The sequence below is a fragment of the Erpetoichthys calabaricus genome, chromosome 17, assembly GCF_900747795.2.
Source record: "Erpetoichthys calabaricus chromosome 17, fErpCal1.3, whole genome shotgun sequence".
In the NCBI taxonomy this organism is placed as follows: domain Eukaryota; kingdom Metazoa; phylum Chordata; class Cladistia; order Polypteriformes; family Polypteridae; genus Erpetoichthys; species Erpetoichthys calabaricus.
In genome coordinates this window covers 51755766-51782565 of record NC_041410.2, presented here as the reverse complement: position 1 = coordinate 51782565, position 26800 = coordinate 51755766, and the positions used below count along the sequence as shown (strand labels likewise).

The 26800-nt window shown below is 42.0% G+C and overlaps 1 protein-coding gene across 1 annotated transcript; it reads left to right on the top strand.

Moving 5' to 3' along the window:
* Positions 1-2233: 2233 nt before the first annotated feature.
* Positions 2234-26493, top strand: nr2e3 (nuclear receptor subfamily 2, group E, member 3). The gene is made up of 8 exons (XM_051920343.1): positions 2234-2850; positions 4736-4886; positions 8222-8325; positions 8880-9131; positions 17198-17379; positions 20622-20862; positions 22259-22364; positions 26167-26493. Exons 1-8 carry the CDS (start codon positions 2763-2765, stop codon positions 26297-26299), a joined length of 1257 nt encoding a protein of 418 aa, XP_051776303.1. The 5' UTR covers positions 2234-2762; the 3' UTR covers positions 26300-26493.
* The last annotated feature ends 307 nt before the right edge of the window (positions 26494-26800 follow it).

Genomic DNA, 26800 nt, shown 5'->3' with positions numbered 1-26800 from the left:
ATTAAATTAAATATGACTATCGATTTATCTTAGCTGCGGTGGGCTGGCGCCCTGCCCAGGGTTTGTTTCCTACCTTGCGCCCTGTGTTGGCTGGGATCGGCTCCAGCAGACCCCCATGACCCTGTAGTTAGGATATAGTGGGTTGGATAATGGATGGATGGATTTATGTTAGAAAATCTTGGACAACAGAAAGTCTTTTGAGTGCAGCAGGCCAAGCCAATTATTCTTCCTCTCTGTGGATACACTTATCAGTTTGAAATCAAAACCCCATGTATTACTATTGATATCCAACTGCTTTCTACATAAACATTTCCAGACCACGGGGAACTGAATCCTATATTCTGGCAGCAACAACCATCTGGCAAAAAACAACCCTGAAAGGGATTCCAGTCTATTTTTGAACCAACAGAGGAAAGCCATATGAATAAGGACAGAACTTAAATACTCCACTTCTCAAAAAATGAAACCCCTAAAGAGGGGATGAAACACTGTCAGGTGGTGGCAAACCATTAGACACTGCCACTTTACCACACAAAAAACCTGAAATGTTGAAAAAATATTATTTTAATTCTCAAATAACCTAACATTAAATTTTAGTGATATTTCATTTTCAAGTTGCTACTTCAATTGTAAATTAATTAACAGAAAAAAAACAGCCTAAGAATGATTTCTAAATTGCCTTTCATAAAAGGTACAGCTAAATACATACAGTCATTCATTTTCCTTGTACAGTTATTTAAATACTGACCCAAATGGAGCAAGAGCTTACCTTGGCTTCATCCGTCGCACACCATCGGCTGAATGGCCGATGAAAAGCTTTGCAGTCCTGTGTGAATAATAAATTATAAATCAGTCTTTCCAAACAGTAATAGCCACTTGCAACATTAATAATGTCTCAGCTATATTATAAATCACTTTAATGTTACTTTAATTTGAACAGTATACATTTCTACAAAAACACATGAAAATGTCTTTGTGACTTTGAAGTTTTGAGTGCTTGAGCATATATAGTCCTTAAATATATATATAGTCATATATAGTCCTTAAAGTGGAATCTCTCTAATGTCACCTGTAAACAGTCCTCTAGAGATCTTCTTTCACTTTCGCTGCTTACCTGCCTTTAAGGGTGTTGGGGAACATTTAAGGCTTCCAGACCAGGGTGGTGGGTGAGGCAACGTGCTATCCCAGTGCATGCTCCCCAACCTGACCTGACCTGAGACCAATGCCTAAAGGTTATGAGATGACTAACTCACTCTCTCCACTATGATCTCTCTCAAACAAAAATGGCATATATACTATACTAAATATACATATATACTGTATACGTGTATCTATATAAATGTAATGAATTATTATTATTATTATATCATATATACACACACACACACACACATATATATAAGAACCTGTTTGCTGTATAAGTGCCAGCGCATTTACAAAGTGAATTGTATCTTCATTTACTTGAACTGTGCTGTCCATTAAAGACAAGACAGGAGATTATGGAAAATGGAGAAAAATATCAATGACAACAAACTGCTGACTTTTAAACTCTACACAATGTAAAAAATAGACAGTAAAAAAGTTCAAACCTACAGGAGAATAAAATGTCTGAACATATTTTTTATTGACTCAGATATTTAATTTTAATCTTAAATTGAGAATACCATTAAAAAGATGTAATTTTTTTCTGTGCTGTTTTCTTTTTGACAATAAACAGATCAATCATTCAACAGCAAAAAGCAAAATGAAAAGTTAATAAGCTGCTGGGGTGGTTGGCGCGGGGGGAGGCCGGCATTATTACCTGTGGGCAATCAAAAAAGATCAAATTCACAAGAGGAACCTGAGCTGGTATTCTAAGAGAGATGAGACAGCAAGAGACAAAAACTATAGAGTGGCAAAGGAAATAATCTCTGTTTTGTATAATTGTCCTTTGATAACTAGACACTGCAGCAACATGTGGTCTGAAACTCTGCACTCAGGGAATCAAAATGGAAGGAGACAAACAGTTTAGTGGTGTCGGTTTAAGGTTACAGCTCCACTCTCTCTCTCCGTTTCAGGACTGGTCTTTTGGATCTTTTTGTGATCACTAAGGATTCATCACCTTTTTAATTCTTCATAGTGTGACTGATTGATCCACCTTAGATATACAGTAAAGATTAAGAGGATGACAAATAAGCATGTGCTTACACAGCGCCTAGGTCTAATCCTTCTGCTTGTCTTTAGGAGCCCCAGAGGAACAGGGAGAGAGGGAGAAAGGCAGACACAGAAGGAAACAGGCTAACAAGGTAGAAGAAGGGAAGACAAGCACTTTACCAACTCTTGCTCCATCTTAGGTCTGAAGAAATTTTAACAGAAGCTGTTTGCAGAGCTGTGAAGAAAAAAATGAAATAAGAAAAGAGAAACTCAGCAAAATGTGTTTTTACGTGAAAAACGCTACCTGAAGACCACTTCCCTGACACCAGTGTGCCATCTGCAAGTTCTTTCTCACAATTTCTAAAGAACGCATTCACTGGAACTGACTGAAAGACTGAGGGAAAACAGCTGTGAAATGAAGAAATGAATCTCCTTTTAAATAAACTTTTTCATCTTCTTACAAGAAGATTTTAAGTCTAAAGAGTCTATCTCAATACCGTAGAGACAGCATATGGACAGTTTTTAAGAATACATATTGCTAAAAGTTTACACACCACTTGGATTAGGTAACCATTAATTTAATTTTGCTGCCGTTTCTCTCAAGTGCGTAACTTTATTCACTCTGGGAAATGGAAGAGGATCTTTCAAGCATTTCCAGTTTATCCAACTCTCCGGCTGATTCCATAGTTACCAGCAGGATGGAGGACAGCAGACCAGGTAAATTTGTGCTTTGTTCAACAGAAATTAATTAAAAGGTAAACTATTAGCAATGATTTTTTTAGTATATGAAGTTTTATACAGTAAGAATCACATTTCATGTATCTACTTTTCTCCCCCCCCCAACATATTCACTTTTTAACAGTAGATACATACGCATAGAACTGGCATGAGATTTCTGGGGAAAATGACCCTTTTCGAATGTTCTTGAAAAGCAGCATAATACAAAATAATAAAATGCTAGTGTTCTAGCTGTTCTAATGCACAAAGACTATAATAATAAATATTTATCATTTTGCTGTTTGTGCTTATTTATAGAACATAAAACACACTCCACACCTCGGGACAGTTCTTTTTTAATCTCACCCTTTTTCCCACATTGCAAGTATACATAACAGATTTAGTTCAACACACACAGCGTAACTCCTCAATCGCATCTTTAAACTTCAGAATGCTTCAGGATTTCTTCTTCAGATATGCCACAGCATATTCAGTATTAATTCTTCCATTTCATTTTTTTCACCCGAGTTTATCTTTTCTTTTGCTTCCTTTCCTTTCTACTCCAAGATGTTACTGCACATCATAGTTTAAAAGAAAAAAAAAATTTGCTAATCTAGGCCAATGGTGTCCAACTCTGATCATGGAGGGCCACTGAGGCTGCAGGTTTCCATTCAAACCCTTTGCTTAATTAGTACCAGTTTTTGCTATAATTTTAATTGACTTGCTATTTGGGACTCAGATGCCTTAATTGTTCCTTTTTTTTCCTTAATTGGCAGTCAAACAAAAATGAGATACAAAACGAGCCAACACATGACCAGCTAACCTAAATAAGAAAGGTGAAGGTCTAAGTAATGTTGATCTGCTCAGGTCACTAATACATTTTGCAGGTGCTCTTGAAAATAAGAAAATCAACGGTTTTGGAAATGTCTTCTGTGGCAGAATGAGAGCACCAACAAACCATGGAATTAAATAATGGACATAACAAAAAAAGAAAAAGAAAATCAACTCCTAATTAAGAAGATGGTTGAGGTTTGGGGCCCTGATTTAGCTGGTCTGTTGGCTCACTTCACAATTTAAATTTTTATGGCTGCCAGTTAAGGAAAAGGTGAAGACTTATAAAACAAGCCTATTAAAAATAAGGAGGAAATAAATCTATAAACGGCAGAAATTGGGCACTGATTTTGAAAGTAACAGGACGGTGCCACGGCGACCCTCCAGGATCAGAGTTGGGCACCCCTGTTCTTGAGCAATACTAACGACCCTCCTTAAGGGCATCTTCTTACACCTGGACCCTTACTTGCTGGTTTTACGTGCTATTTTCTTTAGCTAATCTCACACTCTCGTATTTACACGAAACAGTTTAACCATTGCACAGCTTAAAATTTCTCATTACTTTGCCATATGCCATAAACATTCTATACATTATACACTTTAAACTGAAAACTAGTACTGTAAATGTATATTTATTTAGAAAATATGATTTTGGATAAACTTGAATCTGGTGTTTCACTTACAATGGCGGGCACATGACATGTGCCTAAAGGCGTCTACCTGAAGTTACTGCTTTCATCAAACATAACTTACAAACCATCGTATTACCATTGTTTTCATATTCCAAATTATTTCTTCAATGGAATCACACGGCGGGTGATGACTAAACGACTGTTCTGTGCTGTTCTGGTTAACTTCTCAACGCAAGTCATCAATAACAATCTTTGGTTTTATGTTTAGGTTGTTTCCTGAGTGCTGTGTTGTTTTTTTTTTAAATTGTAAAATCAATAAATGAATCTTTTTTTTTGGCGACCAAGTCGCTTCACTGCGTGTTTTGTCACGATACTCGACTCGCCTTTTGACTCTAAAAAAACTCCCTCTGTCTTCCTGGCAGATAAAAGCCCCGCCCCCTGCAAGGCCCTGAGCCCCGCCCTCCTGTGTAAAGTGTGTGGCGATACGAGCAGCGGCAAACACTACGGAATCTACGCCTGTAACGGCTGCAGCGGATTCTTCAAGCGCAGCGTGCGTAGGAAGCTAATTTACAGGTGAGCACGAATGTGAGTGGGTGGGTGAAGGTGGCGGTGCAAGACAGTATCAAACCAGTCGTTCTTAAAGACAGTAGTTTCACCGTGAAACTGTTTTAAAAATGTCCTTCCAGTTTGTGCGTGATTGATATTCAGAAACGTTGTGCTTTTCAGTTGTCTGTTATGCGTGAGACAAGGTGCTGAAAAAACTAAAAGGATAAGAATAGGGCATCCCAACCCTTAGGTGCATGGTTGTATATGACAGACTATGACAGGTCACTTTCTTACTTGGTTGATGCCTTTACCCAATGTGATTTGATTTGATATACTGTACTGTTGGTTACATTACTTTTGTTGTTCCAATTGGGGTGCAGGCAGGAGAAGTGAGTTGCTCAAGGTCACATAGTGTCAGTAGTCTATGCCTTAACCGCTACACCACACCACATAGGGATATCTTAATAAGACTTGATGATATGCAAAGGCATGATGTTGTTTAGTTACTGTCTGGGACCTGGATCTGAAATCTGGCACTGGAGAATTCAGGTGTGTAGTTTGCGTGCTCTCCCCCATGTCCATTTGGTTTCTCTGCCAGCATCCCAAGGAGGTAATTTGTCTTTGTGTATGCAAGGGTGCCAAGTAATGGACTGGCACTCTGGCCAGGGATGGTCTTTGCCTTGCACCCGTCATCAGCTCCTGTCTACCTAAATTGGATCCTGTGTTAGAGAATAAATGGATGCAAAGGTCTGCGAGGACAAATGCTGAAAATATCGGGCAGAGAACCTAATAAATACTCACAGATGCATTCCTTTCAATGGTGTCTTACCCAAATAGTATGAATGTTTTAACACCTAGAATAGAGACGCTTAACTCGAATCCTGGAGGGCTGCTGCTGGTTTCCCACCTGTCACTATCAGTGACCAATTTCTGCTGTTAATTGACGTGTTTTCCCATCATTTTAATTACTTTGTTTTTTAAAACTCTGTCCACTGAATTGCTTCTATATTTTCATCAAATGGCAGTAAAACAAAAAAGAGATGTGAAGTGAGCCAAGAGATGACCAGCTAAGTCAGTTTCACTCCAACCAGTTTCTTAATTAGAGGTTGATTCTTGTTGTTAATTAAACCCGTTTATTTAATTCCATGGCCTGTTGCTGCTCTCATTCCGCCACATCAGACATTTCCAAAACTGATGATTTTCTTTTTTTTAATTTTGGTGACCTGAGCAGATCAACATTACTGAGACCTTTACTTGTCTTTATGCTCAGACATTTTATGATGGAGACAGGCCAGCTGGTCATGTGTTGGCTTGTTTAAAGAAAAAAGAAAGATTATTGGTCTTAAAAAGATAAACAATTAAAATGATGGCAAAAAATTCAGTTAGCAGCAAAAGCTGGTCACTAATCAATACAATGGTTAGAATGAAAACCAGCAGCCAATGTAGCCCTCCAGGCTTGGAGTGGGACACCCCTGTTTTAACATCTAGATATTGTTTGATATCAGACTCATGTCATCTCATCATATTTTGGCTTGTTTGGAGTCCTACACCCAAATCTTCATTTTCCTGTTTGTAGCTGTGTAAACTGTCCAGATACAGTATGTGCAAGTATATGGTGCATAATGGGTAGCCACACGGCTCTCTCGTGGCTTTGTTGAAATCCCAGCCAGGGCACCATCAGTGTGTTGTGGGTCTGCACATGTTTTCCTCCAGACTTCTGCCCACATGCCAATGATGTGTGTGTGTGTTAGTTTAAATCATTCTAAACAGCTCCATGTGAACAGAGGTTTGTGCTTCAGTATACCACTTGATGGACTGGCACCCCATCCAGGAATGGTTCCTGTCTTTCTTCTGATACTGCTGGCAGAGGTTGCTGCTCCCCTTCAATGGGATAAAAAGGTTTGAAAATAGATGGATAGATTTTTGGCATGATGTCCTGTTTTGTACTTATTGGCATAGTGTTTATATAAATCAGTGTAGTAGACTACTCCTGCCATTATTAAAAATAAATGAATCTGAAATTGATAATCATTTTTATATTAGTTACTTAAACACAATTGTAAAATGTGAGTTCTGCTCGGAATAAAAGGAAATCATTGACTTAAAGTTCATTACATTAAGAAAAAACATTCAAGATTGTGGTACTTTAAAGTAATAGATAACAACTAGGTGTTGCAATCCAGCTATCATAAAGAGAAAGCGTTCTCTACTTGAATGTTTGGGTTAAATGAGTAAAGAGCAGACTGTCACTAAATAACACGGCAGGCATCAGCAGCAGATTAGTTTGATTTCATCATTTGTAGAAGGAGCTTTTCATAGTCTCAGCTAAACTGCCGGTCATTTCTGTGATTCTGTATACTTGAAATTGGACGTCAGTGAAAGTAAAAACTCAAATCAAGCTACACTTGATTATTATTTGGCTTTATCCAAGTCAACTTAGAAATGTTTGAGATACAATTGGTTATATTTCTTCTGGTTTTCTACTGGCAGGTGAAGTGACTTGCTCAGGGTCACACTGTGTGAGTCGCGGCATTTGGGTTTCAAGTCCAAAGCCTTAACTACTACGCCATACTGCCTGCCTGGACACATTTCATATTACGTATTATTTGGCTGATGCCTTTATCTAAGGTGACTTACAACATTTCAGACATACAATTGGTTACTTGTTGTTTTTATTTTTAATCTTAAAAATGTTATTTTTTTGCCTAATACATGTCTGAAGAAATAGGACAAGTAATTATCCAAAGTGACAGGATGAGAAAACTGGCTTTGGAAAGATTTCTTGGATCTATTAAGGTTGTATTGGTTTATGTAGATTAAAGATCTGTTAAATGTATTTCTTTTTGGGCTATTTATGAAATGCTTAATAATTATTATATGGATTTTCTAAAGAGTTTGATTAAAATAAGTTTATTTATTTTGTTTTTCCCAGCTCAGCATATAGTGGGAGCAATTCTCTTTCTAGAGACTAAACAGTTTTTCCCTCTTCCTACTATATACAGTATATATATATTATTCCTATTTATTCTGACAGATCCCCTTTACTAGATATGCAGCAGTGTGTTTTTCTAAAGGTTTTCACAGGAGAGCATTAGTTTTATTACAAGAATTGTTTTGTTAATAATAGTGACAGTTTTCAGGACTGAGGATGGTAAGAGTGATAGGAGGTTCACCATTGAAACACGCCGGTGTCAGTGAAGCCATTTACAAGAAGTAACATAAACTGGTAACTGAGAACTCCAATGAAACTGAATCTTCTTTTTAGGAAATAATTTGGACTTGCTTTCAGGCTAGTATTTATTTAGCATAAAATGTCGGAGTGATGCAGTGTTTGTTTAACGTGTGCAATTTACCCTTTATAGGTGCCAGGCTGGCACAGGAATGTGCCCTGTAGACAAAGCACACCGTAACCAGTGCCAAGCATGCCGGCTGAAGAAGTGCCTCCAGTCTGGCATGAATAAAGATGGTGAGTGGTCTCAAAATCCCCCAAAAGGTTTATTATGTTGGTTTGTATTGGATGAGAAGAGACAGCCCATTGTATAAGACAGCAACAATAATATTTTTTGGAAGGGCGCTAGAGTGATTACCACTTCAACCACAGAGCATTACTAAGAGCAGAAGAATCAACAAATAAGCAAAATATATGGCAGTTAATAAATGATGGCAGCAAAATTTTTAAATCATTAGTATCTTAAATGTGATTTCTATGCATTTATTTTCTTTAGAGGGTTTAATTTTCTTTTTGTGTCACTAAATCACCATTAATGCATCTTGTTTCATTTTGAGCGTGTCATACAAAATCATGACTTTTGATGGATGGTCACTAAGTTTATTATATGAATAAATCACCAATCTTAAAATTTCAAATGTCATTAACTGAACCTTGAATAGAGAAAGTTCTGCATGTTTCCCATTTTACACTTTCATTATTGTAATTGCCCTAAAGTTGATCATCTCTTTGTATGTTTTGGTGCCGTCTGCTGTCTCCCTCTCACACTTTGCTGTATGCGTTACCTGCAGCTGTCCAGAACGAGAGGCAGCCACGTAGCACGGCTCAGGTCAGACTGGACACAATTGACGTGGACCCAGAGAAAGAGCATCTGACATCTGCAAGAGAGCCCACTTCATCCTCCTGTCCAGCTGCACCACGACCCGTAATTACTTCATCCATGTCTACACCATCTCAACATTCACTTAGTCCTCAGAACAATCATCGGTTCATGGCCAGCCTCATGACAGCAGAGACTTGTGCAAAACTTGAACCTGAAGATGGTAAGTGTTTCAATTCTCTTTTCTAACCAGTTCTTTATGTAACTTACTGTAGTTCTACTGACAAATTTACATTTTTCTTTTAATGGGAAATATGCTGGCAGCTTTTATACAAATAATAACAAAAATTTCAAAAATTAAGCTACATTTGTCCAGTCTAAGTATTGTGATTTCCAGAATACATTCTATATGGGCGAAAAGTGAGGTTTCATTCCAAAGAAGTCACCCATTTAGTAATCATGAGACACGCAACAGAATCGACTTATGTGAAGGAATGTGTATAACGTGTGACACATTACAAGGCTTCTAGTCAACGGGTATGAAAGACTTGCTGACTGAAGCTGTTGATCTCGTCACCAGACCACGTCAATTAAACGACTGAAAATCTCAGGGCATCTCGCATTTAGTGACTGCGTGCCAACCTTACAGCACAGTCGTTCTCAGCACTTTATGTGACTGCCAATAACATGCTGCCTGACAGAGCTGGTGTTGTACAAAGAGTCAGCAGGCACGGCAAGTTCAACTGCAAACTCTGCCCTGGTACATGGTATGTAAAACATGAGACATTAAACTGCCAGGTTTCTCTTTTGTGAGTTCCAAAACATGAGTGTTCATTATTCATCATCGAAGCATCATATGCACTGAACACTTGGATGAGCATTCGTTGGTTGTCAGCTCTCCTGCACACAACTAAAGGCAGAATCCAAGCAGTTTGATTTTGTCAGAGCGAGGGGTATGTCACGTTACACAACGTGGAGCGCAGTGGCAACTGCCTTTGTCTTGCTAATATTATGTAAATAATGGCTACGACTGAAAATCGCTAGAAAAGTTGTCAAATGTGATATGGCCTTTAGTTTCCATACTTGTAAATTCTGTAATAATGGCAGTCAATCAGATTTGCAGCAGAAACATTTCACCTAGGGCATGGCACTCTGCTTTTGGCGAGTCAATCATGCAAATGAGAGTTGAAGCAGAACGTGTGCATCCTAACAAACAAACGGTTTTCTGCCACTTAGCTCTTTCATATTGTTGCGACTTAAAACATTTTCTGCCAGCTGTATCTCTTCTCTGTTTCATAATTCGGATTTCCTGGTTTTGAGAGTCATGTCCTGATTTTTAACAATTGGTTAAGAAAAGTGCAAACACATAAACTTCCATCAATGTTATGTAAATAAAAGACCCCATTTTTTTCCATTATCAATCCCGTTAAAGGTCCTGGGGCGTAGATCCTCTTCTGACAATATCAGGTGCAACGTAGGAGCCAGCCTTGGACAGGGTGGAAGTTAGTCACTCGCTCACACACACATTCGTTCATGACGCCAGTTCTGAGTCCCCAATGAATCAAACAGGCACATTTTAGGGAAATGGGATGAAAACAGCAGCACCAAGTGAAAAACCCACCCAGACATTGGAAGAACATAAAAACGGCACACAGACAGGGACCTTAATTTGTTAAGCGTTGTATTGTTTTTAAGAGTTTTGTTGCTCTGTTTCATACGTGTGTAAGCCCAGTATCGGCAATTCTTTATGATATTTCCAGGTTAACGGTTTGGAATATGTGGGCTACAATGGCAGAATGGTTAGTTTTGTAGCCTCATACCTTTAGGACATAAATAACACATGCAGCCTGGGCACTGGCAGTGTTTGCACATTCACAATGTGCTTTTATTCCTGCCATCCTCCAGTATCTTTCAGGGTATTCATGTTCCTTCCGTATCTCAAAGATGTTCATGTTAGGCTGATGGGTGACTCCAAATTATTCCATGATGAGTGAGTGTGAATGTTTGAGTGGGTCCTGAGTAGTGTTGGATGGGTACTAAAATTATGACCAGCTTTCAGACCTCAGCACCAGTGCCAAAATGGTTCTGAAGCAAATAATGGGTAACTCCAGTCTGCACCCTCCCCACCGCTGTTTTACTGCAGCCTTCCTGGTGTGTTCACTATACACCATATCTTGATGGCCAGGACGTCCATATTGAGTAGAAGCAGTTTTTCCCTGTGAAGTCCCAATCGTGTTGGAGTTTGTACTTGCGTTTCATGAAGTCTATGAAGCAGACATTTTTCCACAACTGCAACAAATGTCAAGGGTAGAGGTGGGAGAGAGCAAAGCTGTTGCTTACCTCCAGTACAGAAATGCTGGTACTGTACTGTTTTTTACATTTTGGGCTTTCTGTACCCTTCCAGTACAGGTACACCACACAGCCCTAGTCCTGAAACAGTTTTCACATTCAGTTCCTGTCCCTGCCTTACATCTGATGCTGCTGGAATAATCTCCAGCTCCTTTCAAGCCCTATACACAGTACAATTGTTGTTTTTATGTCTCCCAAAGTCTAGTAATATTGATATAATACACTGCTCAAAAAAAATTAAGAGAACACTTAAATGACCACAATGATCTTGATGAACAAAATTTTCAAGTTGAAATTCTTTACTGAATAATCCTGTGTAATTTGTTCAGAGCAAAATGATATAACAATTGTCAATGGAAACCAAAATACCAACCCCTTAAGTGCTGCATTGAAGATCACACCGCAAACACTGGTCTACAAAAAAATATTTTTTGTTTGCTACTGGGAACTTCAGACCAGCTCTCTATTATGTTTTTTACACTGATTTCATATATAAAATCGGAATGAAGCTAGCACCTCAGATTTTTGAGATACACATCATTGACATTTTGACACTTTTGAATATCAATATAATATATCAACACGATATCTGGAGTTTGAACTGTGTCACCAAAATTGTTTTGATGTGTTTATTCTGAAAACAAACCAGAAGATGATACCAGAGACACGTTAAAGCATATTTATGTCAATTTACCTCAATATAAAAGCAAGGTCAGTGTGCTCAAAGTTGTCTGAGGCACTCGCTTTTGCGCTTAACTGCACATCCGTCTCTCTTTGCAAGAACCAACAGTAGTCACCTGTCATGCACGGAGTGAATTTTCCCCGATATCAGTTTTCCATCACCTTTATATCTTGATGAAATCTTTCCCTGTTCTCATCTCTGACATTGCTTAGTTTTGGTGGAAAAAAGTCGAGATGAGAATGTAAATAATGCGTCTTCAGTGATATTCTGGCTCCCGTAAGCTAATACAGTGCATCCGGAAAGTATTCACAGCGCATCACTTTTTCCACATTTTGTTATGTTACAGCCTTATTCCAAAATGGATTAAATTCATTTTTTTCCTCAGAATTCTACACACAACACCCCATAATGACAACGTGAAAAAAGTTTACTTGAGGTTTTTGCAAATTTATGAAAAATAAAAAAACTGAGAAATCACATGTACATAAGTATTCACAGCCTTTGCTCAATACTTTGTCGATGCACCTTTGGCAGCAATTACAGCCTCAAGTCTTTTTGAATATGATGCCACAAGCTTGGCACACCTATCCTTGGCCAGTTTCGCCCATTCCTCTTTGCAGCACCTCTCAAGCTCCATCAGGTTGGATGGGAAGCGTCGGTGCACAGCCATTTTAAGATCTCTCCAGAGATGTTCAATCGGATTCAAGTCTGGGCTCTGGCTGGGCCACTCGAGGACATTCACAGAGTTGTCCTGAAGCCACTCCTTTGATATCTTGGCTGTGTGCTTAGGGTCGTTGTCCTGCTGAAAGATGAACCGTCGCCCCAGTCTGAGGTCAAGAGCGCTTTGGAGCAGGTTTTCATCCAGGATGTCTCTGTACATTGCTGCCGTCATCTTTCCCTTTATCCTGACTAGTCTCCCAGTCCCTGCCACTGAAAAACATCCCTACAGCATGATGCTGCCACCACCATGCTTCACTGTAGGGATGGTGCCAGGTTTCCTCCAAACGTGACGCCTGGCATTCACACCAAAGAGTTCAATCTTTGTCTCATCAGACCAGAGAATTTTCTTCAGGTGCCTTTTGGCAAACTCCAGGCGGGCTGCCATGTGCCTTTTACTAAGGAGTGGCTTCCGCCTGGCCACTCTACCATACAGGCCTGATTGGTGGATTGCTGCAGAGATGGTTGTCCTTCTGGAATGTTCTCCTCTCTCCACAGAGGACCTCTGGAGCTCTGACAGAGTGACCATCGGGTTTTTGGTCACCTCCCTGACTAAGGCCCTTCTCCTCTGATCGCTCAGTTTAAATGGCCGGCCAGCTCTAGGAAGAGTCCTGGTGGTTTCGAACTTCCTCCACTTACGGATGATGGAGGCCACTGTGCTCATTGGGACCTTCAAAGCAGCAGAAATTTTTCTGTAACCTTCCCCAGATTTGTGCCTCGAGACAATCCTGTCTCAGAGGTCTACAGACAATTCCTTTGACTTCATGCTTGGTTTGTGCTCTGACATGAACTGTCAACTGTGGGACCTTATATAGACAGTTGTGTGCCTTTCCAAATCATGTCCAGTCAACTGAATTTACCACAGGTGGACTCCAATTAAGCTGCAGAAACATCTCAAGGATGATCAGGGGAAACGGGATGCACCAGAGCTCAATTTTGAGCTTCATGGCAAAGGCTGTGAATACTTTCCGGATGCACTGTATACTTTCAGCATATTCTCCACAAGCTCAGTATAATTCTCTGCTCTGTGACTGTCAAGAAAATTCTGGACAACCTGCACGAATGAGGGTGCTGATTCAGTTGGCTTCAGTTTCCTTTTGAACTCATCGTCAAGCATCAGTTCATGGATTTCAGGGCCAACAAAAACACCTTCCCTAATTTTGGCTTCACTTTTTTCGAGACCGAACTTATTTCTTAAGTGCTGAAACGCATCGCCTTTACTGTCCAGTCACCCTAGTTGTCCAAGTGCTGGAACATCATAACTAAAAAATGGGACATGCTGGATGAAATCTGTTTTCAGATTTGGAGTCAACAAGTGAAATTTGTTAAAGTACAGATGAAAGAATCCCAGTAGCAAAATGCTTGTTGACCAGTAAAATCAAAGTCAAAATTGAAATCACAGGTTGATTGACTTTCATCACAGCAACTCCAAATGTGACTCATAATGTGTATGGCCCTGACATGCCAGTGTGCTCTCCTGACAACATCTGGACCTGCTCGTGATGAGACAGCGGATGGTGTCCTGGGGGATCTTCTCCCAGACCTGGATCAGGGAATCAGTGAGCTCCTGCACAGTCTGTGGCGCTACATGGATGCACAGATGTATAACGTCCCAGAGGTTCTCAATTGGATTCAGGTCTAGGGAATGTATGGGCCAGTTAATGGCATTGTCATCCAGGAGCTGCCTACACACTCTGGCCACATGAGGACGGGCATTGTCCTGTACCAGGAGGAACTCAGGGTCCACTGCACCAGCTTAAGGTCTGACACTGGCTCTGAGGGTTTCATCCTGGCACCTAACGGCAGTCAGAAGGTACCGTTGCCTAGCATGTGGATGTGAATGCGATCTTCCAGGGAGCTAGGTAGCACAGCTAGCATTCTAACCCAATGGTATTATATAAAAATAATAATGGTAATTATTCTATTTTTATTTTTATTCCAGGATAAATTAAGCAACTTCTTATCAGTATATCATTAGCTAGAGTTTATACTCGTGGACAGATCAGCAGCATTTGGTGCAGTGCACGATCCACTCCTACACAAAGGGCCATTTAATTTCAGCATCACCTACCACTGACTTCTTCTTGGCATTTCAAACAGAATTTAGTCCATTGACCAGACGATGAATGGAGCAATGACTTCCTATGCCATGTTATTTAAATTATGAAAATTGAGAAGACACTAATAAGATGCTGGTTCAGCAAAGCATAAGAACAAAGTTTTAATGCTATTGCAAAAATCAATATTACAAACACGGAGAAAAAAACTAATGCAGGCTCAGCAGCTTCATAGGAAGGAGCTTCGTAATGCTATTGCAGAAATTCCTGGAGCATAAAGAAACGAGTAATATATTTAAGGAGTACCATTACTTATTCATGCTCTATATATTGGAACGCAATGAAAATTAGTTTTTAAATAAAGAAAAACTTGGTTGCAGGAATTATACATAGCTGGACAGACCTCTAAGGCTCTCTGAGATGCAGAGACGCTCTGAACATCTACAAAGCTGGAAAGTAGAAGGTCCAGTGGAACTGAACAAATGTCTTATTTTGCTAAATTAGCTCTGTGAAAGTTTGTCATGTTCATGGAAGTCACTGAAGATAACTTTTTTTACCCCAAACATTAGGCCAGGAAGGGGGCGGCACAGATGCGCAGTAGTAGCGCTGCTGCCTCGCATTAGGGAGACCAGGGTTCTCATCCCGGGTCCTGCATGTGTGGAGTTTGCTTGTTCTCCCCATGTGTGTGTGGGTTTCCTCCCACAGTCCAAAGACATGCATGTTAGGTGAGTTGGTGGTACTAAATTGGTCCTGGTGTGTGTTTGCCATGCGATGGACAACCAGCATACCTCTGCCTGCAAAACCGATGCCACTCCCCTGTGACCCTGGCCAGGGCTGAGCGTGTTAGAAATGCCAGTACATGATGCCAGGTATCAGTTACTGTTTTTCCAACCAAGTACTTTCTGGAAAGCTCAAAATTCAAGCCAGTTTCTTTACTGACCAGCATTGTTCGGAGTCAAGCCCAATCACTGCCAAGCACATTAGGAAAAAGTGTTCCCCTTTATAATTTTGTTAATTCATATTGAATTTGTTAAAAGCAGACAATTATAATTGTTGTTATTTCTTCATTATATTGTGCAGACACAACTGCACAGGCAAAGTCCCAGGTTGAAATCAGTCTTTTTTTTATATTTCTTTAAACAAGCATCTTTACTCCAAAATACCTTTGTTTAATACGACTCATTACCTTTCCTGTCCTCCGCCACCTCCACTCCCGACTCTGACTCAGCTGCCTAAGGAGGACGGCCTTCTTTTAAAGCTGAGCCCAGGAGTACTTCCAGTACATCACCAGTACATCATGGAAGTAGTTCCAGTTGGGACATGTGAGGGTAAGGAATCTGCTACCCAAGAGCTCCTGCAGCAGGACTGGCAGCCCCGACAGGGTGCACACTCCAAGTATAATTTTCATACCAGCCTGTGGGAAGCCAACAGCAGACCTCCGCTGCCCATCCATGATATCAGCACCCCATCCAAGGAAAGTACCACCAATCATCACGGCTGACTTTCCAGTTCATCTGTGGTCCATGTATATATACACATATATACTGTACTGTATGTACTGTATATGTCTCTGTTGAAATGACAAATGCAACGCATTTTATTATATTGTTTGTGATGTGCCATTTTATAGAATGTCAGACACACAGACTCTTATCTGGGCGTTGTCATCATTTCAGTGTTGACTTTTCAGCAGATTTACAGGAGGTGTTTCAGGTGGTCCTCTGTACAGTGTGGCTACTCTCCTACTGGTCTCTTGTCTGTGCACATCACACAAATCAAACATGAATTGGTCTCGGCCCAGTCATCAAAACCGTGAAACGCTTTAAGAAAATTGACATAAATGGATACACCGCAGACACAGGTGAATATATTATCTGCATACATATTGGGGTGTATTTGGTTCAAAGTTGCACAAATAAAACTACAAACCTTTAAGTATATTCAGTTTATTCCTGAACTTGTAGAAAACAGTAGTGGAGTCTTTCAAAAGCAAACAGCAAAACGAATAATCTTTCCAGAGATGCTTGACTGCGTCTTCCATGTCTTCTGTGAATGAAAAGAATTCAAAGGCGTCGTCTTCCGAGCTGTCCACCTCACAGAGGGACAGGGCCACCAGCTCCACGAATGGTCTGCTTGAGGAAGAACTGCTTGCATTAAACAGTCAGTCACTCATGAAGGCTTTTATTACTGTGAGATATGAGACTTGGGGGCGATGGCAGCTAATCCAGCACTTCTGTCCCTGTGAAAGTGTGCGTTCTTGTAACTGAACTGGCTCTACAAGGACAAGAGCACAGCCTCGTACTCACAACAGTGGTGAGATCCAAATTTGAACTTCAAGCTTTTTGTAGAGGAAGTCAAGTATTAGACATTTTAAAGACCTGGAAAGTGGGTAACGGTCATTTTCCTTGTACTGGATGTGGGCTTACTTTTCTCTGTTTTTTGCAGACTGATTTGCTAAAAAGTTTAACATTTTGTCTCTTTTAGTGGATGAAAACATTGACGTGACAAGCAATGAACCGGAACAGAACTCCTCTGAATACCAGATGTCTCTCTATCCTTTAAACAGCCCAGAAAATGTGTATGAGACTTCTGCTCGACTCCTCTTCATGGCTGTTAAGTGGGCAAAAAATCTGCCGGTCTTCTCCAACTTGCCATTTAGGGATCAGGTGAGAGAAAATAAAAGTTTCTTTCTATCGTAGGCATCAAAGTAACCTTATATTTCAATATACAGGAATGTCAGCAGGGGAAGGTAAGGTGACATTTCTGAAGGAGAGAGAGGCTTAGATTTATTCCAGCATCGTAAGCTGTTGGGTGGATAAACAATAAATATTGTACAAGTATGGCTTAGTCCGGTACACTGGGGGAAAATTGAAAAATAAATCAGGCCGCCTACCAAATAACTCGAATGTTCATTGATTCCATTAATGGTGTATCAAATGTTAAAAGCATTTTGAAGTGAAGTCAAGATTGCAGATGTTTTGCGGCCAGAGGCATGCTGGTTGTCCATCGCATGGCAAACACACACCAGTGCCAGGTTAGCATTGCCAGTTCACCTAACATGCACGCCTTTGGACACGGGGAGGACATGCAGACTCCACGCAGGGAAGGTCTGGGACACAAAGCTTGGCAGCACTACCACAGCTCCACCGTGCTCTCCGTGTGTAAGTTGTGCAGATAAAAATACAGATTGGGTGAAATGTGCAAATATGTTTCCAGGCATATTGTGATATTTTGATTGCACACAATTCAGAGTTGTGAATATTTTAAGCCGTCTTGGTCAAACATGCTTACAACTAGTAATGTCGGTGATAAATTATTAAACGTTAGCTCAAATGAGTGTTTGTGATCAAAAGGGGGTGCCAGACAGCCCCAAACCTCAAACACAGTAAAACACCACACATTAAATTAATAAAATAAAGGGCTCTTATTCACTACCAGCACATTTCCACAGTCATTCTCCAGCAGTCCGTCACAGTTCACAGTAACTAAACAGATTCTTCCCCCTTCTCTTCTCCGCTGAATGTTGCCCACCTCTGACTCGTGTATCGCGCCGTATCTTCCTGGAAGCACGTTCAGGCCATGAAGAAAGCAGAGAGGTCCCCTCTGACAGCACCCTCTATTGGCCGGTAGGGACTCCCACAGGGCTGTATTTCCACACTCCATCTCCCAAGCACCCCTGCGGCTGTCCTGCTGGGTTGTCGTATGATGATGAGGAGTGGAACAGCTCCCTAGTCTCAGCTTCTGCTTGTCCATTTATCAAAACATACCGGCTGGGTGCAAATTCAGCAGCGAATCTGATGTGTCATCACACTGGAGCAGAGAGGCCTGATCTCCCACGGTGTCCTTCCAATGTGCAGATCAGCTGTTCCTGATACCCACAATTGTTTTAACCACAAACAGAATGCGTTCTTAACTGTACATATAGTGAGAAATATTATCTAATATGTTCTGTTGAAGAGAACAGACTCTGCAGATTTGGGCTATTAATGTGCCAGAAAATGAACATCATTGCAAGGAGCCACAGAACAATTATTAAGAAATTTCAGCATAAACAAGTTAAGCGACATGTTAAGTGAGTTACAGTAGGACATTCACGCAGTCTGATTTCAATAGCATTAAACAATCACAATGCCTGCTAGAAAAAAAGAAAATTCATGTTGTTGTGTGTAATTGTCAATAAAGATTGGACACATAGTGAGGTGCTGCTCTCTTCACGCTTCAGTTACATTCAGTACATAAACTGTAAAAAGTGTTTGCGTTGGTGGGGTCGTAGGGTGACCCGGACTGTAACAGAATGCCCCAAATCACAAACTCTTGCCACCCTGTCAGGATTGACTGCTCCTGTAGTCCCTCAGCAGCTCCGAAAACAAGGAAGCAGGCAGGAGAAACAGTTACACATTTCTTAAAGATCATTCAAGCAGAAAGTCCATGAAGACGCAAGCAAAACAACGTGAGCGCACCGTACCACCTGGCACTGCTCGAGGTTTAGGGGACCCCTGTGTTGGGTCGCTTGAAGCGTCAGCCATAACTCAGAGCATTCTTGGACTAACTTCCTCCTCCTCCTCCTCCTCTGTTCCCTCTTTTTCTGATTTTATAAAACTAATTCAGGTATAGTGTGGTCATTCTGTCTGCAAGACAACTTTACCTTTTTAAAAAATTACATTTCTTGTCTCTGAAAAGTGCTTCCTTCATTAGAGTCTGGCGCTACAGCAAGGCATGCGTGTGTAACTTGGAAATGGGGTTATAAGATGTGCCATCAACCCAAGTTCATAAAGCTGAAACCATGTTTCCAAAATCAGCTGCTTTAGCTCCTGGATCTCCGACATGACAAATGGTAGCAAACAGAACAGCAGGCTTGTGTAACGTTAAAAGCAGCGCTTGACAGCAGACTGTACGTGCATTATGGCGGCCTGTCTGTCTCATACATTTGATTAAAGCCAGTTCTTATCTTCTGTTAACAAAAACATGCAAAGCCAAGGAACCCCTCAGACCAGGGGTCCCCAGCTCCGCTCCTGGAGTGCTGCTGCGGCTACAGCTTTTCATTTGAACCCTTTACTTAATCAGTGAGCACGGTGTAGCCAGGCCCTACGTATTATATTATATTCACTATCTGTTACTGCTGCCTTGTTCCCCTTCAATATGTGTGTCCTAATTAAGTGTTTGTAAGACGCCACTTTAAGGAGAGAAGGGGGTCCTTACATAAGTGTGCTGTTTTGTGGCGTAAGGGGATAGACTTGAAAAATGGAGGCGCGCTTTTTGGGAAGGAGGTGAGGAGGAATCAGGAAAGGGAGTTCCAAAAAAGCACAAGATACCCGACATGGTGGACTGGTTTATGTGCACGCGACTCCAAGTGCTGGCTAACCACCCGAGGACGTGTGTGTGTGTGTGTGTGTGGCGCCGTCTTTCTTACTGCTGAAGCTCATGTCTTCCGCTTTATAGTGCTTGCTTGCAGCTAATTAACCTCCTTCACCGGCATTTTAACTAATTAGTGCGTAGTACAATTGTAAAGATAAAGATGAGGGAAGACGGTTTTAGGTCAGAAGTTGTTTTGTTGCCATTCCTCCTCTAGGACCCTATGAAGTTTTGGCAGTTGTTTATACCCACAAGGCAGAGGTGTGTATGTCATTGTCACCCAACTACTACTAGTGGGTACCCAAACATTGTGTTACCTGCTGCCTTGTAAATTGCCCCGTGTGCTGCTGGTCACACAGCTGGTACTCCAACTGAGATCTTAACTGAGGTCAGACATTCAGAGTCAAGGTGAAAGAAAGACATTCGACTCCTACAAGGCCCAGTATGTGTTGTGGAGCAAAGAAAACTTTATACCTAGAAAATGTGGTGGGCTAACTGAACCAGTTCGGCCCACAAGCTGGATGTGAATGATGAAGTCTTGTCCTCCATGTTGTAGGTCATTCTACTTGAGGAAGCATGGAGTGAGCTGTTCCTGCTGTGTGCCATTCAGTGGTCTTTGCCTTTGGACAACTGTCCCTTACTGTCGGTGCCTGAACTTTCAGCTAACCTGCAGGGAAAGACCAACTTCTCAAGTGCTGACCTGCGTGTCCTCCAAGAGATCTTCAGTCGCTTCAAAGCTCTTACCGTTGACCCGACAGAATTTGCATGTCTGAAGGCCATTGTCCTTTTCAAACCAGGTATTTTTCTTTCACAGTTGCCTTTTTAGCACTGCCAACGCCCGCCCCGTCCTGTAAAGTAATTGTGATTTTTCTTTTTTGTATTTAAGTGAACTGAAGGCATTTTATTTGAACAAAAACACAGTTGTTAAGGTAACAAGAAGGAGATGCCAGTCTCCATTTCCAGGGCTTTTAATGACCATGCCAGGCACTAAACTGGCTTACGTGGACAGGATAGCAAGGCATAGCTGAGGGGGTGAGGGTGTCCAGTCGGTGAGGTAGCAGTATGTGCTTTATGCAGATGATGATGATGATGATGACGATGTCCTCTTTGCTTCATATGATTGTGCGTTTGGCCCACACTCGAGTGATTTGTTGCTGAGTTCCAAGTGCCAGGGACGAGGATCAGCACCTCCAAGTGTAAGGTCATGGTTCCACCTCAGAGAAGATTGGATTGCACTCTCCAGGTGATTGGGCAACATCTGAGTAGTGGAGGAGTTCAAATATCACAGGATGTTAGTCGTGAGCAATGGAAGAAGGGAACGTGAAACTGACGAGAGCAGCTGTTCTGCGGGTGCTGTACCAGTGTGTGGTAGCGAAGCAGGAGGTGAATGTAAAGACAAGACACGCGGTTTACTGGTCAATGGACATCTCTGTCTTCACCTGCGGGCCTGAGACGTGGGTAATCACCAAGAGTACAGGCGACAGAAACGAGGAGTCTGTGCTGGGCGGACACTCTGTAATAGACTGGGAAGTTCAGCAGATCAGGAGAGCCACTGATCACCAGATTGAAAGGAGCCAGCCAAGGTGGTCTGGACTTGTCAGACGGATGTCCCCCTATTGGCTCCTGCTGGAGCTCCTCTGGGCGGAGATTCTGCGGCAGACCCAGGACACCCTGGAGGGATTTTAACTCACAGCTGGCTTGGAAACAACTGGCATCTGTAGCTGGGGACAGGGAAGTCTGGGCTGACATGCTTGGCCTGCTGCCACCACGACCCTCACCAGTCTGTTCTCTAGAGGCCCCCTAACACCTGCTGATACCCTCACTGTGTGGTAGTCACGGCACCTTGTCCAGTTTGCCCACTAAGCCTAATACTTTACCTCATACTTGTGGATCTCGTTCTTCTCCATGCTCAGCACAGTGGCACAAGTAGCCATTTGCATATTTCCCAGGGGTTCTCATCAGGTCACATTGCTTCATGGTAGTCCTTCAATCTCCAGAACTTACTATGCAGGGGCCTGCTCACAGTTTTCCTTGACATTGAAGTTTGCCTTTTCATCTGGTGGTGTAGCAGTTCAACAATTGCAATGTGCCAGACAGTTCTAAAGTCTCCTTTGTCGACAATATTTGCTTCTCAAAAGCTTGTTTCACCATCTTTAGGTTAGCACTGCAAGTAAATCTTTGTTTTCTCTGTAGAAACACGAGGCTTGAAAGACCCCGAACAAGTGGAGAACCTCCAAGACCAGTCCCAGGTGATGCTAGGACAACATAATCGTACACACCACCCCTGCCAGCCTGTCAGGTAACACTGGGGTTTGACGTTTCCAGTCTAAGAGGCAGCGGTGCCAAAGCAGCACGTGCTTTAGTGTACCGTTAGTACAAATGGTGTGAGTGGCTTACTGTAGATGTCTGGAGACTTTCATTTATAGTTTACTTACCACCGTTACTAACACAGATCAAGTCTGGTGGAGAAATAACCAAAGGACGAAACAGTACAAGATGTGGGAATGAGTAAATAACATGGCCAGTAGCGGCGGACATACGTCACAAGTGCATCAGATATACATGTCAAACATGATCTGTGCTGTTTGTGGAAACATGGCTGCAAGAATAAAAAGACCATCCATGGATTAAGTGGTCTAGTGGTTAGTGCTGCCCCCTCACAATCCCAGGACCTTCAGTTCAAATCGTAGCCCCATCGCTGTCAGCGCATTGCATCTTCTCCCCGTGTTTAGGTGGGCTGTAACAGCCCCCAACACATCCACTTCAGTCCTCCTGGCTATGGGAGTGTGCCATGTGCTCAGGACAGGGGCGTCAGGCCCGTTTGGGAAAATCAGTTAATGAGCTTTCAGTGTATCACAAGTTACTCGTAATCAGAAGACGTGGCATTAAAAACTGTAGCATATCATTTGTTAAAGTGTGATTTCCCATTTAGTTTCAACAATATCATCACCTAATCTGAAATTCAAAACTGAGTCCTCATAAAGAAATTACATTTAAGAGCTGCAAAATATACGAAATGCTCTAAATGGATCTCAGATTGGAAAGTGAATGGAAGTGTCAAAAAATAAAAGGCATTTGACAATGAAGCGATAACCGTGACGGGATTGCACCCAAGCCGAACGACGTGTTGAGTGACACCCGCTGAGATTCACTGACGGTTGTTGGCTCAGCACAGAAGTGAAACCCGCAGGCCTCATTGACGTGTTTACGATTGGGGAGAACACGTGTAACCGACGAAGCTCGATCTGCTCGGCCATCGACACGGCGAATGCTTTCATCAGCCAAGACCGACGGGTTGAGTTGTCCACTGCTGCTGCACATGTGGGTATCAGCTGTGGACCTGCACCTACCATAGGGTACCGTACAGTATGTGCAAGATGGGTACCCAAACAACTAAATGATCCGCACAAGCTGACGTCACTCCTTCTGCCCAAAGAAATCGCACTATGGCACATTTGTTCAACATCGGTGCCATCCAGCAGAGGAGTGTCTGTGTGCATTTGACCTCCAGTTCAGTGAGACTAACAGCAGAGTGTGGCCTACCCATAAGCCTTTGCAAACATGTTGTGTTGCTTCAATGTCTATCCATCTATTTTCAGATTGCCTTTACTTTTTTGCTTAATCCTCATAATTTATTCCACGGCACTAGGAGAGCAATGAATGACGTATTTTCACAGACACGGGGAAAACCTGCAAACTCCACGTAGACCCTCATCAGGCTAGAAATCGAACCTGAGCCCCCAGCACTGTGAGGCAGAAAAAATAGCTCTAGAATTAAGAGATCTGAACTAAATTACATTCAATTAGGTAGAACTTTATTTGTCCTTGGGGGAAAGTTGTCTTTTAACAGAAGCTCAATAAATAAATAAATAAATAAGCAAACAGATAGACACATTGCAGTCTAAACACACACCAGAACGACTAAATAGGACGAAACTACCAAGGTCTTGGCTGTCCCAGTCCCATGAGGCCTTGTGCAGATGTAATGCTGGTGTTATAAAGGACCCCCTGGTGTTTCCTGCTGAATGATTCATTGTCTGAAAGTCCTCGGTGTTGATGTGTCAGAGAGAGGATGTGCAGCTTTGTTCATAATGGCACTCAGTTTTGTTTTAATTCTCTCCTTTGTTATGACCTCCTGGGGGTCCGGAGTGTGTCCCATAACTGACCCTGCCCTTTTAATTAGCTTGGTGATTCGGTGGGCCTCTCTTGAAGTGAAGTTACCAGCCCAGCACAGCACAGTGGCCATCACAGAGTTGTAGAAGATGTGAAGGACGTCGCTACTCACATTAAAGGAGCGCAGTCCTTAAGGAACGAGAGCCTGTCCTGCCCTTTCATATGCAGGTCCTCTGTGTGATAAGAACAGTCCAGCCTGTCGGTGATATGGACCCCCAAGTGCTTGTAGGAGTGGACCACCTTACATGCAGTCCAGTTCACTGCCAGTCACATCAAGAGGTCTTCTGTATCTACATGCTTGGCCATATCATTCGTAGTTTTGGACTGGATTATCATTTTTACGCAGATGACACTCAACTCTATTTCAATGTTAAAAGAAAAACTTCTCAGCTCACAACCTGCCTTAGTGAAATTAAAACCTGGATGGAACAGAACTCTTTAAAATTAAATTACAACAAAACGGAACTCCTGCAAACTGGCACTGAAGTGCAACTTAAGAACATGAGCTCCTTTTCAGTCATCTTTGGTGATGAAGTTATCAGAGCTGCTTCTGCCAGGACTCTTGGTGTCATTTTTGATTCCTTCCTCACTTATTCCGCCCACATAAATCACATTAAGAAACTTTCTTACTTTAACCTCCGTAACATATCCCGTGTTCGCTCCTTTCTCTCCTTCTCTAATGCTGAGAAACTTGTCCATGCTTTTATCACATCCCACATCGATTATTGTAATTCCCTACTGGCAGGTGCCCCTTCTAATCTTATATCACAGCTCCAGCTTATTCAAAACTCAGCTGCAAGAGTCCTTACTCGAACCAGCAGCAGCGAGCACATCACACCCATCCTGCTCCGTCTTCACTGGCTCCCTGTGTCCTACAGAATCGAATATAAAATCCTACTAATAACCTACAAAGCCTTAATAACCTCACGCCAAACTACATCAGTGATCCTCTTCACCACTAAGGTCCTCTGGTAATTTTCTTGTGCCCCACACTAACCTGCACTCTATGGGTGACGTGGCCTTCAGCTCCATAGCACCCAGACTTTGGAATGTCCTTCCTAAATGAATGAGATCAGCGGACTCCATTCATTCTTTTAAAAACACCTCACAACTCCTGTGTTCAGGAAGGCCTTTAACTTCACCTGCCATTGTGCCTCCTCTCTCAGTCTTCCTCTCTGTCCAGACACTCAGGATTAGAACACACATGATGTGATTTGTTCAGGCTTCTCTTCTTGTATTTTACTGTAGTTTATTGTCTTTTATTCCATTGTGTATCCTGTATTTGTCTGTTTTAGTTCCACGCAGTCAGTATTGGTATCCAGTGTTACTTATACCTGCTGTTCTTTCTGAGACTCTGTGAAGCACCTTGAGCATGGGAAGGGCGCTATATAAATAAAACGTCTTCTTCTTCTTCTTCCTACCCCCGAGTAGTGACGAGGCACGGAGGCTCTTTGTGGCGGTGAGCGTCACTGTGCGGATGTTAAACTGCAGTCAGTTCTTTCTGCCCCCCAACTCCTCTCCTCAGTCTCACCCCCCATTCAGTGCAGATGGCCCTCTTCACACCAATCACGCCTGATGGATCTCCCTGTCGCTAGAAGATGAGAGCACCCCCCCGCATGTGATGCTATGGGGGTCAAGCAGGCACCACCTTCATGGCAGTTTTCTGTCTGAGCGCCGCGTGTTGCAGTCGGCACTTCAGTTCGTCTGCTCTGACATGCTAAGGGCTGCGTTTTTAGTTGTATTGTATGAAATGTATAAAACAGTAGCGAGGAGTGTGTTTTACTTCTGTGTGGTTCACATGGTCCTTGTGGTGGGGTAGTCTCCATCGTAGCTGTGACTATAAAGTGCGAAGTGCAATGGCAGGGCATTGAAATGTTGTTTTAATTCAGACCAACTGCTGTAAGCTCTTTCTCTTCTCCTTTTCGCAGGTTTGGGAAGCTCCTGCTGTTACTTCCTTCGCTGCGATTTGTGAATTCTGAAAGGATAGAACTGCTCTTCTTCCATAGGACAATTGGCAATACACCAATGGAGAAGCTCCTGTGTGATATGTTCAAGAATTAGTGGACAACACACTGCATGAAGAAGAGGCCTTGGTGCCCAGAAGAAGAGAGAACTTCACTTTTCTTAGGCTGCGGGACCCTCAGCAGCACACACGACTGGACGGCTCCTGAAGACACACGACTGCCATTTATTACATGTAAAGCGGGATCACGCTTAGCAATTCCCTCGACACCCTAATTTAATGGAGCTGTGATGTCCATCATCTCCACAATGCAGAAGAAGACAATATGGAGAGCTCCACAGTGAGCACAGCTCTGGTATGTTATTCTGTTTAACCAGTGGGTTGTTTTTCTTTCATTTTAAATAGGAATAAAGCATTCACATGCGTGTTCTTGATTTTTGTAAGCACAGCTTAGAACAGAGAAACAGTCCGTGTTGCTCAAATGCAAGGCACATTTTTAAAATGGTTCAGAAAATTGTGTTTGGTTTCAAGTTTCGTAGTGTTTGAACGTTTGAGTTTGTGTAAATAAATTACACCTTTCTTACCTCATTTTGCATTTG